Below are 12,588 nucleotides of genomic sequence, written 5' to 3' on the forward strand. Positions count from 1 at the left end.
AATTTACATCAGTAAAGGCTTACATTATGGAAAGGGAAATGCACCAAGTCAATAATCTAAGTTCTCACCTCAGGAAACTAGAAGCAGCAGCAAAATAAATCCAAAGCAAACAAAAGGAAAGGGATACAGAAGATGACCCCAGTAATCAATGGAATTGAAAACAGAAAAACAACAGAGAAAATCAATGAAACAAAAATCTTGTTCTTTGAAAAGATCAATAAACTTACAAACCTCCAGCGAGTCTGACAAAATAAACCCACAGTGATTCACTGCATTTACTGAATGACTTCAGTGACTATGTTCGTGAAATAGTCTATTTTAGACACCACGTGTAAAATAGATAAACCAGTGCAAGCTTGATGCATGAAGCAGGGCATCCAAAGCCACTGTTCTGTGACAACCTAGAGGGATGAGGTGGGGGGGGGGGATGTGGCGGGGGACAGAGGTGGGAAGGGTGTTCAGGTTGGAGGGGACACACCTATGGCCGATTCATATTGATGTATGACAAAAACCCGTCACAATACTGTAAAGTAAATTTCCGACATAGCAGCTGGATTGATGTCCTTCATACAGAAACTATTTTGGGGTAACATTTTTTTGTAATTAGCTCAAATTCTTTTCTAAGTGATAGAAATAACTCCCTGACATCTACTCCACAAGTTCAAAATTTTTAGGCTATAATCATATCTTTGCAGATTGCAAAGTCCTTGGAGAGAAAAATGTACCCAAAATATTAATTGGCCAAGGTTTCATGCAGCATGACTCATGAGAAGAAGGTATTTGAAAAGTAAGGTGTTTGAAATGTTTTCATGGTTTGAATCACTTGCTCTTTCACGTTGTTGGAAAGGTCCTGTATTATATGGGCTTAGCTGCAGATCTTAGGCTTTTCGTAAAATGATGTATATGGTCCTGCAATTCTCTAACATACGTTCTGTAACTGTAATAATAATGCATTTATTTTTATTTGTTTTCTATGTGCTGTGCTTAGTCACTCAGCCATGTCTGACTCTCTGTGACACATTGGACTGTAGCCCGCCGGGCTCCTCTGTCCATGGGATTTTTCAGGCAAGAATACCGGAGTGGTTGCCATTTCCTTCTCCACGGGATCTTCCCAACCTGGGGATCGAACTCGTGTCTCCAGTGTCTCCTGCATTGCAGGCGGATTGTTTACCTGCTGAGCCATTGGGGAAGCCCTATTTACTTATTTCTTTATATTTTACTGTATCTCCATTTAAAATGTCTGTGTGTGTGAGAGAGAGTGAGTGCATAAGTGTGTGCGTGCGCCCAAGATCCAAGCTACTTTATAGCGGCCAAATTTATAACCCAGATTCTCTTAATAATTGTTAAAAACTGTTTCTGGTTGTTGCTGAACAGTTACTTCCGATTTCAGGCAACAGATCTTGTCATTCTCTTTGGACTGTTAGAGGAAATTCTTTTTGAATTCGTCTTATATTTGCTTACATTTCTCTTCGTATTGTTCACTTTGTTTTCTTCGTATTTCTTTGGACACAGCAAATAAATCGCTTTTCCTCTTTATTTTGTTGTTGCAAACACAGCAACCGCAGCAACAACAACAATGGAAGGGGTTGGAGGCTGAGGTGCTCAACTTCACAGCAAAATGCCCACTAATGAAAAATAGAAAGGAACTTCTAGGAAACAGAAATAGAGACTCGCTATGTTTCCAGCCACCAAAGCAATAATCAAACCAGACCCAGGGCCCTGAATAAAAGCTAAGGCCAAGAGGTGAGAATGTTTTTGGAGAACGGACTACCCACATGGTATCAGAATATCATGCCACAGACTGCTTACATATATGGCAAAGCCAATACAATATTGTAAAGTTAAAAAATCAAATCAAATCAAATCAAATCAAAAAGGTACCTTTACCGTGAAATGATCTCTACAACAACCCCTTAAATAAGTGATCAGACTCAGTAATGCCAACTGTAGCAATGACAGCTAGACAAACCGAACTTGGGGGCCTACAGATGTGAGGCTCATGACCTATTTAATATCCTTGCCAAGAATATTAAATCTGAAGACATAAATCTAAACAAGGGAAAATACCAGGCAAACGCATACTGTGGACACTTTACAAGCAAACGAGCCTAGGCGCCATGACATGAAAATGTCATTGCCGTGGAAGATTGGAGTTGAGGGACTGTTTGGGACTGCGGGATACTAAAGGGACATGACAACTGAATGCAGTGTGTGTTCCTTGATTGAACTGTGGATCCTCAAAAGGATATTATTGGGACAGTTGGGGAAATTTGACTATGGACTCTATATGGACTCAGATAACACTATCACCTCATTGTTCAATTCCTTCGACATGATAGCAGTGCTGTGGTCAGACGGGAGAGCATCCTAGTTCTTAGGAGACAAATTCTGAAGCAATTGGATGAAGTGTTTGGAACTGTTACGTGGTTAAGCAAAAAAGAAGAAGAAAAAGAGAGCGAGGAAGCAATGGGATAGTAGGAATCTAGGTAAAAGAATGCTTACTCTTTATGCATTTTCAAAATAAAAAGCTGAGGAAAATGGATTGCTCGTATTTTAGAGCTCTGCATTGAAATACTTCCCAATAAAAATAAGAAAATTTCTGAGGCTTTCTTGAAAATAGTCTGGGAGAGGGGTAGAGGAGAAGATATATGCGAATCGAGTTTGGCTATAAGTTGTTGCTGGTTGCAGTTGGGTGATGGGATAATCGGAGGTTCCTTGACTGTTCTCTCGCGTACAATGGTTCTCAAAGTGTGGTTCCCTCCCAACAGCATCTGCATCACCAGGGAACTTGTCAGAAGGGGAAACTCTGGGTCCCACTCCAGAACTTTTAGTCTGAGACTATAGATGTGGAGCTCAGGGATCTGTGCTGTAACAAGCTCTCTGTGTGATTCTGCCTCAAGCTCCCATTGCAGGACCACAGCTCTACTGTCATGAACTTGGAGATTGAAAATTTGTATACAAGCTCTCTCTGCAAATGTTTGAAATAATCCACAGTATAATTTTTTAATGTATTTATTTTTTATTGAGGGATAATTGCTTTGCAGAATTTTGCTGCTTTCTGTCAAACCTCAACATGAATCAGCCATCAGATCAGATCAGATCAGTCGCTCAGTCGTGTCCGACTCTTTGCAACCCCATGAATTGCAGCACGCCAGGCCTCCCTGTCCCTCACCGCCTCCCGGAGTTCACTCAGACTCACGTCCATTGAGTCAGTGATGCCATCCAGCCATCTCAGCCTCTGTCGTCCCCTTCTCCTCCTGCCCCCAATCCCTCCCAGCATCAGAGTCTTTTCCAATGAGTCAACTCTTCGCATGAGGTGGCCAAAGTACTGGAGTTTCAGCTTTAGCATCATTCCTTCCAAAGAACTCCCAGGGCTGATCTCCTTCAGAATGGACTGGTTGGATCTCCTTGCAGTCCAAGGGACTCTCAAGAGTCTACTCCAACACCACAGTTCAAAAGCATCAATTCTTCGGCGCTCAGCCTTCTTCACAGTCCAACTCTCACATCCATACATGGCCACAGGAAAAACCATAGCCTTGACTAGACGAACCTTTGTTGGCAAAGTAATGTCTCTGCTTTTGAATATGCCATAGGTATACATATATCCCGTCCCTTTTGAACCTCCGTCCCATCTCCCTCCCCACCCCACCCCTCTAGGTTGATACAGAGCCCCTGTTTCAGTGTCCTGAGCCATACAGCAAATTCTCGCTGGCTATCTATTTTATATATGGTAATGTATGTTTCCATGTTACTCTTTCCATACATCTACCCTTTCCTCCCCTCTCCCCATCACAGTAAAAAATTTTTTAAGCAAATAAAACAGGCCTCCTAGCTTAGTGGTCAAGTTTTAATGAAAAGTTTCAAGACAGATCACACTAATCTTACATGAACACTGCCAGAGGATTGCAAAGAGGGCAACTAAGTTGCTCCACTTAGTCTATGAGACTAGAAAACCTTGACCCTGGAACCAGCAATTATGCTCTGAGGAGAGAAACATCAAGTCAATCTTGCTCATGAACAGAAGGCAGGCAAATTCCAGGCAAAACTTTAGCAAAGTGAACCCACCAGTGTACACAAAAGATGATACACTCTGATGTATAGCTACGTCTATCCTAGGAGAGCAAATCTGGTGGAAGGGGGCATGAGAGAGGTTTGGGTCTTGCTAATATATTCTGCTGCCTGCTCCAGGTGCTAACTGAATGCGTATGTTTAATTTTTGAAAACTCACTAAGATGCACATGTATGATTTTGATTCTTTTTTGATTATAAGATATACTTCACTAAAAAATTTGAAAGAGATCTTATAAATAACCCTCATTATATTAACAGATCCAAATGAATAGAGTCCTGATCATTTCAATAGAGGCCCCCAAATTAAAACCCAATTATCTATTCATGATTTTTAAGACAAACTTATTAAACTAGAAATATAAGGATGCTCCTTAATCTGATAAAGGGAAAGAAGGAAAGAAAAAGAGAGAGGGGGGAGAGAGAGAGAGAGAGGAAGAAAAAAGAAACAAAAGTGAGAAGGAAAAAATAGAGGAAGGGAGGAAAGACAGAAGAAGGAGAAAGAGAATGAAAGAAAGCAAGCAAACAATGAAACAAACACAGAAAGCCCGTTTTAATATGGAAATGTTGGCAACATTCTGTTTAATATTAGGAACAACCCAAAGATGCCCAATTTTGCCATCTCCATTTGACCTTGCAGTGGATGTCCTAGCCAGCCAGTAAGAAACTTGTAAACTGATTATCTTCTGTTACTCACAGATTCACAGAAAACTGCAGACCACCTATAGACACATGATAAAATGTCTGGTGGGACAAGTCCTCACACCTTATTCATCATTCATCATTCATCATTCACCATCATACTCATTCATCACAGGGTTTAGCATGGTGGCTGACTTTAAGATCGAGATATATATATATATATATATATATTTAAGTCAAATGGATTTCTATAAATTAGAGATAGAAAATGTCATTTTGAACAGATATCAAGCACCAGAGCAACACGGTTCCAGAGTGTCTTGAAAGTGCAAGTCGCTCAGATCACGTCTGACTCTTTGTGACCCCGTGGACTGTAGCCCACCAGGCTTCTCTGTCCTTGGGATTCTCCAGGCAAGAATACTGGAGTGGTTTGCCATTTCCTTCTCCAGGAGATCTTCCCGACCCAGGGATTGAACCTGGGTCTCCTGCATTGCAGGCAGATTCTTTACTGTCTGAGCCACCAGGGAGTATCTTGGGATAAATACAAAAAGGATGTACAAAATCTGAACGTAAAAACGATAAACACTAAGCTGAAGGATTCCAACGTTAAAGAAGAGCCACAAAAATAGAGAGCCATTCCATGTTGGTGACTAGGAAGGCTGAATATCATAAAGATAGTCAATTCTCCCTTAACTGATCCACAGATTCAATGAAAATGTAATCCAAATCCACCGCAGATGAGTTTTCAGGGAACACGACATGCTGATCCTGACATTTACAGTTTTGAGTTTAGGAAGGACAAAAGGCAAAGAATAGCAAAGATGTGCCTGGAAATGATGAATAAGGTGTGAGGACTTGTCCCACCAGAGATCAAGATGTCTTACTAACAGATAAAAATTAAGAGAGTGCAGTACTGGCCCAGGAATAGATCGACTTATCTGTGGAACAGAACAGGGAACTCAGAGACACGAATGAAGACCAAAATGACTCCACACACTGCCAATTGTTCCCTGGGGCTGCAAAATCGGATTTCGAATTGAGAATCCCTGACATAGGAATTGATGCTTTTGAACTGTGGTGTTGGAGAAGACTCTTGAGAGTCCCTTGGACTGCAAGGAGATCCAACCAGTCCATTCTGAAGGAGATCAGCCCTGGGAGTTCTTTGGAAGGAATGATGCTAAAGCTGAAACTCCAGTACTTTGGCCACCTCATGCGAAGAGTTGACTCACTGGAAAAGACTGATGCTGGGAGGGATTGAGGACAGGAGGAGAAGGGGACGACAGAGGCTGAGATGGCTGGATGGCATCACTGACTCGATGGACGTGAGTCTGGGTGAACTCCGGGAGTTGGTGATGGACAGGGAGGCCTGGCGTGCTGCGATTCATGGGGTCGCAAAGAGTCGGACACGACTGAGCCACTGAACGGAACTGAACTGAACTGACTGACATAGGAATACGGAGGGATCTTAAAAACACAGGCTGAATTTTGTAATTTACAGAATACCAAGGATGCCTGTTTAAAATGCTCGCATATACCGTATTTCACAGGGCTTCCCAGGTGGCACTAGTGGCAAAGACTCCTCCTGTCAACGCAGGAGACTTAAGAGACATAGGTTGGATGCCTGGATCGGGAAGATCCCATGCAGAAGGAAATGGCAGCCCACTCCAGTATTCTCGCCTGGAGAACGTCATGGACAGAGGAGCCTGGCGGGCTATATAGTCCATAGGCTCGCAAAAGAGTCGGACATGACTGAAGCAACTTAGCACACAGTATTTCACATCCAAAAAGCAAAGAGTTTGGGAAACAAGGTTTGGGGAGCACAAAGCTCCACTTCATTTCTGGAGTCGAATGGCAGGCCCAGTAAAGCCACCCAGCAGGAGGAGAAGTGCGAGGGAGGTGAAGAGAGCCCAGGGCTTTTGTCGTGACCTTCAGACGAACTTGAAGCTCATTGTCACTGACCACAGCGGTGGGAAGTGAAAAGCAGAGCTGGAAGCTCATTGTCTTTGGAAGGAAGGGCGGGAAAGGGACTGAGAGCTGGGTCTTCCCTCGGGCCTCCTGTCCCAATAGATTGATCCTGACCTGCTGGGGGCTGGGGTAACCATAGACTGGCATCAGGAACAGGACCCTCATTCTCCACACCTCTTCTTTCCTCCCTCCCTCCCGCTCTGGATCCCCAGTCCCTCTTCTCTCCTCCACCTCCGCAGGGTACCTCGGATCCCACCCCGCCCCGCCCCTCCCCCCACTCCACACCCCACACCGCATCCCTCCTTGGCTGAAGTCCTGTGAGATGATCGCTTGCTCCAGACTCCTGACCCCTGGCCTCTGGCCGCTGGGGCAGGGCTTCTGTCCCCCCACCCCCACCCCCGCCCACCTCATGATTCTGAGGTGGGGGTGACAGGGAATGGTTGGGTAAGCTGAGAGCAGGGAGGTGGTGAACTCTGGGTTTGGCAGGAGGGGAAGCTGTGCTCAAGCATAATTGTTGAAGGTGTTGGAGAGGAGCTGGGAAGACTGTTGGGAGGCTGTGGAGGGGATGCATGGGTTGCATGAAAGCAGAGAGGGTGTGCTGCTGCAAGAGAACAATTAGTGCAGTGAGGAGTTGGCTGTTGACCAGATCAGCGTCTGGCGTTCAATAGGGGGCTCAACAAACATCTCCTTGGTAAGTCGATGAGGGGATGAATGAAAGTAATCATTGAAAGAAGGGCTTGAGATGCAGCAGGAGTATAGGATTTCATGATATGATATGATTTCGGGGTGTCACTTTAAAGAGGGAGCAAGAAAACAATTAAGATTTTGATAGAGTGCAAGAAACAATTGGAATGGAAGATGAGAGGAGAATTGAATGGAGGGCATACATGAGACCAATAATAGAATTGAGTGCAGGACATAAGAATCATGAGTAGGGAGTGGATGAATGCAGGAGGCGAGGAAGACAATTGTGGAAAGGGATGCCAGGAATAATAGTTGGGCATAGCAGGGTACAGGATGATAAACATGAGACAGGGAAGTAGTATTTGTTGAAGGAGGCACGAGAGTGCATGTGTATGCCTGAAGGGGTCGGGGGTCCATGGGAAGTGAAGGTAAGCAGGGGGAGTAATAATTGGATTGGAAGTATACAGGACCCACGCCCAGAGTTTCTTGGAACTGGCCTATATGTGAGTGGGGCTTCCTGGGAAGGAGGCTACATGAGCAAGAAGAGAGGGTGCAATCTCATTTCAGCAGTGAGCTGGATGGAGGAGAATCCAGCCGCCTCAGATGGGGTTTTCCAGGGACAGAGGAAGTACGTAGGGGGTAGGGGATCGTGTGGCCACCCTGACCTCCACTCCTTGCCCTAGAACCATGGATCCCAATGAAATGCCTGCTATGCCCTGCTCCCTCCCCGACTCCACCCCTGGACTTGAGACCGGAGCCCCATGTGGCATTGAACTTGGCCCCAGAGGATCTGTACGTCGCTGTGCCCGCTGCCACAACCATGGCATCACTGACCAAATCAAGGACGAGGAGCACCTCTGCCTCTTCCAGGCCTGCAAGTGTCACAAATGTGTTCCCTCCTCGTGAGTATGGCATCTGACAAGGGCAGGGGAGGAGGCCTCCTCTAAAGGTGACTGACCTTAGACCCGCAATCCTCCCACTTTAGGGAACACGACAGCATCTTGCCTGCTGAACGTGACTTGAAGATGGACCAGGGGCCGCACCTAAGGAGGCGCCCGACTCGAGGACGGACCAGGGGTGGGACTACCTCTCCCAGAGCTCGCAGCCGTGGCAAGAAGTTGGGCACTCAAGCAAGAGTCCCCGGTGAGTGTCTCTGGCCAGGGAGGGAGTTGGCGTTTCGGGTACAGGGAGCATGAGTAGTTCTGTCAGCAGTCCTACCACCCCAGTTTCTATGTGGCTTTCCTCCTTGGGAAAGTTACTCTTCGGGCCTTAGCTCCCCCAACTATAAAAATGCCATCAGTATTATCTACCAAGTGTTGGTGGGAAGGAGAGATCTGGGAAATCAAAAAGGGTCTAGAGGGGGACAGGTTGGGGATGAGGTAGAGTGGGATGGGGCCAGAGGGTAAGGCTCACCTAAGCTGTCCCCAGTGTCTCACAGTTGGGAAGGAGAACATCACACCTCAGCTCGAGGCTCACCCCTGCGCAATCCCCGAGGAGGAGTCTGGGGCCAGTGTGGGAAGCTCTGACCTCAGCCACTGCTCAGAGCCCTTTCTGTGTCCTGAAGACCTGGGTACCATCTCTAACCCTACTACAACTTGCCATATGACCTTGAGGGAAAACTACTTCTCTATGGGTCTCATAGTCTTCAGTCCCAAAATGAAGAAGAGGACTAGGTGGTCTTGAAGGTCTTCTCAGCTCTGGCATTCCGGGCTCCTATCCTTGCCCCCAAATATGCCCACATCTCCTCTCCGTGGCCGGCTTGGTTCCTGGCTCCAACCTGTGCTCTCTGTTCCTGCAGGCAATCTTCGAAGGCGCTCTGCTGCTCGGTCAAGTCCTGGACTCTTTGCCTCTGTCCTGGACTCCAGCACCCTTGAAGAAGCAACTAACAATTTCTCTTTTGAGGAAGTCGCACAGATCCCCTGCCCTGCCCAGCAGGTGAGTAGAGTGAGAAAGACCACGGGGCTACTTGTATATTGTGTTACTGAGTGTCCAAACCTTCTGCTTAAGGCTCTGGAGCTAGAAGGAGGAGATGGAGGCAGTACAGGGCAACTGGGGGCGGGGGGCGAGGTGGAGGAAAGGGAGGAGGAACAGGCATCTCAGACTTAGGGGCTCTCTCAGCTTTGCCATTCCCAATCTGTGAGACTTTGGACACGTGACTTTACATATCCGAGCCTCTATTTCCTACCAGTGTGCTGAGAGGGGACAGTATTCTACACCTATAGAGAACTGCCGACTCATTGGAAAAGACCCTGATGCTGGGAAAGACTGAGGGCAGGAGAAGGGGGTGACAGAGGATGAGATGGTTGGATGGCATCACCGACTCAGTGGACATAAGCTTGAGCAAACTCAGGGAGATAGTGAAGGACAGGGAAGCCTGCCATGCTGCAGTCCACGGGGTCACAAAGAGTCAGACATGATTTAGCAACTGAACAACAACAGCAACATAGCATTGCAAAGAGGACTAGCACAAGGCCTGCCACATCACAGGCCTTTGACAAGTGGAGGCTGCTATTCCACATGAAACAAACAGATGGGAGAGAAGCTTCTGCTGAGAAGGGGAGCCATAATGGTGAGGGACACCATCTTACCCAGGCCAGAGTCTAATAACCATCAGAGAAAGTGTCCTGGAGATGAGTCAAGCTGGCCCTTCAAGCCCCTTGGGGATTGGGGAATATAGGGGCAAGAACCAGTCCCTGGACAGGAACAGTAAGCACATCTCTCCAGGTGCCTTGCAGATTAAAATGCAGACACCTCTGATTTCCCATAATCTTTACTGTTGCTCCAGGATTTTTAAAAAAGCTGAGAGGAATTAGTGTCTCTGGAAAGATACAGGAAAAAAAAAAAAATGGAAAAGAGGACAGGCCAGGCAGGGGAAGCGACTTGTCTAAGCCACAACACCTAATGGCCATTCAGACTCCCACATGCAGATATTGTAAACTCTCGGCCCCCTCCTCACTGGTAGTATGTGCCTGCCAAAGGGATAAATCCCCTGGTCTCTCCTTTCCTTGTTCCTAGACACTCAACTCTGATCCTCCAGCCCCGTGCCACCCTTAACCCCCTTCTACTGCAGCCACAGAGTCTGGGGAGACTGTGGGGTCCAGAACCCTGGCAGGGGCCAAGCTTAGTGAAGGAGAAGAGCAGAAGGCCTCAGGGTAGCTGGGGACTGAAGGGGCATTGAGGGAGTGTGGGTTCCCAGCTCCCATTCTCTCACATCCTTTGTTTTCAGGCTCCCGAAGCTTCCAACCAGGCCTCGGTTTCTGCCTCCTCAGAGTGGCAGCAAAAACTGGAAGCAGCCCAGGCTCTGCTGACTCTGAAAAGATCTTCCTGGGCCCCTTCTGGCTCCATCTCTCTGCCCCAGCCCCACGTTGCTCCAGGTAGCCTGGTCTTTGAAAGGAGAACAAGGGGTTGGGGACAGTTGGGAAATGGGAGGCCGTTGTGGTAAGCAGGGGCTAACTGGGAAGTCAGAGTTGGAGGGAGGAAGGGGGGTTGGACCCAGGCTGCCAAGCTCCTCAGTCGGACTCTCGAAGTGGCAGTAGATGGTTGTTCAGAGAATCACTGAGCGTTTATTGAGCATCGTGCTCAAAAGCAAATGCTCACTGCCCCGATGTCAAGAAATAAGGAAACTGAGTCCCTGAGAATGGCAGGGACTTACCAAGGGCATGCAGCATATCAAGTGGAAGAATCAGGTCTCCTGACTCCCAGTCCAGAGTTTTCTACCCAGACTCCTGCAGTCTGCTGTGATCTGGGGAGGACGTGGATAGGTGATAAGTGTCTGGTAGAGAAGATCTAGTTCCTGCCTTCAGGGAGCTTCCAGTCTTGATGTGGAGCCTGGATGCCTCCACAGGTCATGTTTTGGGGCTGAATCTCAATGATGAGCCTGGAGAAGAAGGGCGGAGGAGAGCTAGACACCTGGGAAGGCTGAGGGGGAAGGCTGGGCACTACCAGATCAAAATGGACTGTGATATGGAGTGTGAGTGAAGCAGGCAACCCTGGAGGAACTGCTAGAAGGCGATGGAAGAGATGAGCGGGGAGAGGCTACCAGTCACGGAGGTCTGCCTGCCAGGCTTAAGAGGTTTGGCCAGCAACTGTGGGTGATGAGGGACCAAGGAATGTCTGAACTAGAGAGGAGCATGTTTGGAGACCCTGGGCTTGACAAAAAGAAATGTGGCTGCTGTGATGGAGGGATTGGAGGAAGCGAGAATTGAGATGGGCAAATCAAGGAAGAGTTCTGTGCAATACAGTCCAAGGTGACACAGCTTTGACTGGGTGGAACAAAAAGAGGGGGGAGCTGGGAGGACAAATGGATGTGACCTGGCCCTGACCCTTTTTTTGTGTGTTGACAGCTCCTGATGAAGATAAAGGACTTCAGCCTTCTAGCTCCTCTCTTTGACCTAGGCCGGCCATCTCCATTTCTCTGCCTATTGGTCACCTGGGGCGCACCTCCCTCTTGAACTAGAAGCCCAGAAGTGGGAAACTCACTAGAATGCTGTATATTTATGCATTTGCAAAATGCTTAATGTCCAAAATTCTTACTGTATTTTTTTTTAAAGCGTTTAGGCTCTTTTATAAGCTTTTAGATGCTTTTTATTATATGGGACAATTCCTTGACTGAGGGTGGATATTCCTCTACCTCCATCCTTTACTCTCTTGGATCCTGGGGTCTTATAATGTCTCTTATGAAAACAGGGTTTTGCAATCTAAGCTCATCAGTCTCTACGTAGGGTTCTGTGTGAGTTCATCTGTTCATCTGCCAGAGGTTATTTTGATTCATGATACCCGCATGCTCATGTACTTATCCATGCATGTGAAAATCTGAGGATGTTTTCATTTTGTGTCTAGGTTTGTGTATGTGAGAAAATAATAAACCTTCATTGTAAGGCACTGAAATATGGGTGTTGCTTGTTACCACAGTATAACCTAGAGTACCCTGAGTTTACCATGTTCAATTCACTTTTCAAAGGGACAATCACTTTCCTCAATAACTGGGATTTCTTAACATGGCTTGTTAAGGAAATGGTAGAGAAAAAAAATGGGTAGGAGATTTACTCATTCAGCAAGTAAGTGCCTACACCCTGCCTGGCAATGACTGCTTCCAGTTGTCCAGAAGGCCACAAATTCAGATGTCTGCAGGATCAAGCAGATTATATAAATGAGTAGAGCAAGCCAGATGGGGCCTGGCCAATTGAGAGTGCATGCTCTACCTAAGGGAGCAGCTGTCACTTGGCTCTA

The 12,588-nt window shown here is 46.8% G+C and overlaps 1 protein-coding gene across 1 annotated transcript; it reads left to right on the top strand.

Moving 5' to 3' along the window:
• The first annotated feature begins 8,046 nt into the window (after positions 1–8,046).
• LOC129639790 (doublesex- and mab-3-related transcription factor C2-like) lies at positions 8,047–12,139 on the top strand. Its single transcript, XM_055565028.1, has 5 exons — positions 8,047–8,261; positions 8,345–8,502; positions 9,158–9,294; positions 10,586–10,733; positions 11,703–12,139. Exons 1-5 carry the CDS (start codon positions 8,047–8,049, stop codon positions 11,747–11,749), a joined length of 705 nt encoding a protein of 234 aa, XP_055421003.1. The 3' UTR covers positions 11,750–12,139.
• Positions 12,140–12,588: the final 449 nt, after the last annotated feature.

This window comes from Bubalus kerabau, chromosome X (genome assembly GCF_029407905.1).
Source record: "Bubalus kerabau isolate K-KA32 ecotype Philippines breed swamp buffalo chromosome X, PCC_UOA_SB_1v2, whole genome shotgun sequence".
Taxonomy (NCBI): domain Eukaryota; kingdom Metazoa; phylum Chordata; class Mammalia; order Artiodactyla; family Bovidae; genus Bubalus; species Bubalus kerabau.

Excerpts from the sequence above, each read along its gene's own strand:
- LOC129639790 (XM_055565028.1), top strand. The coding sequence starts at position 8,047 with ATGGATCCCAATGAAATGCCTGCTATGCCCTGCTCCCTCCCCGACTCC. Across the intron at positions 8,503-9,157 it reads CACTCAAGCAAGAGTCCCCG|GCAATCTTCGAAGGCGCTCT; the intron begins GTGAGTGTCTCT and ends CTGTTCCTGCAG. Across the intron at positions 10,734-11,702 it reads CCAGCCCCACGTTGCTCCAG|CTCCTGATGAAGATAAAGGA; the intron begins GTAGCCTGGTCT and ends GTGTGTTGACAG.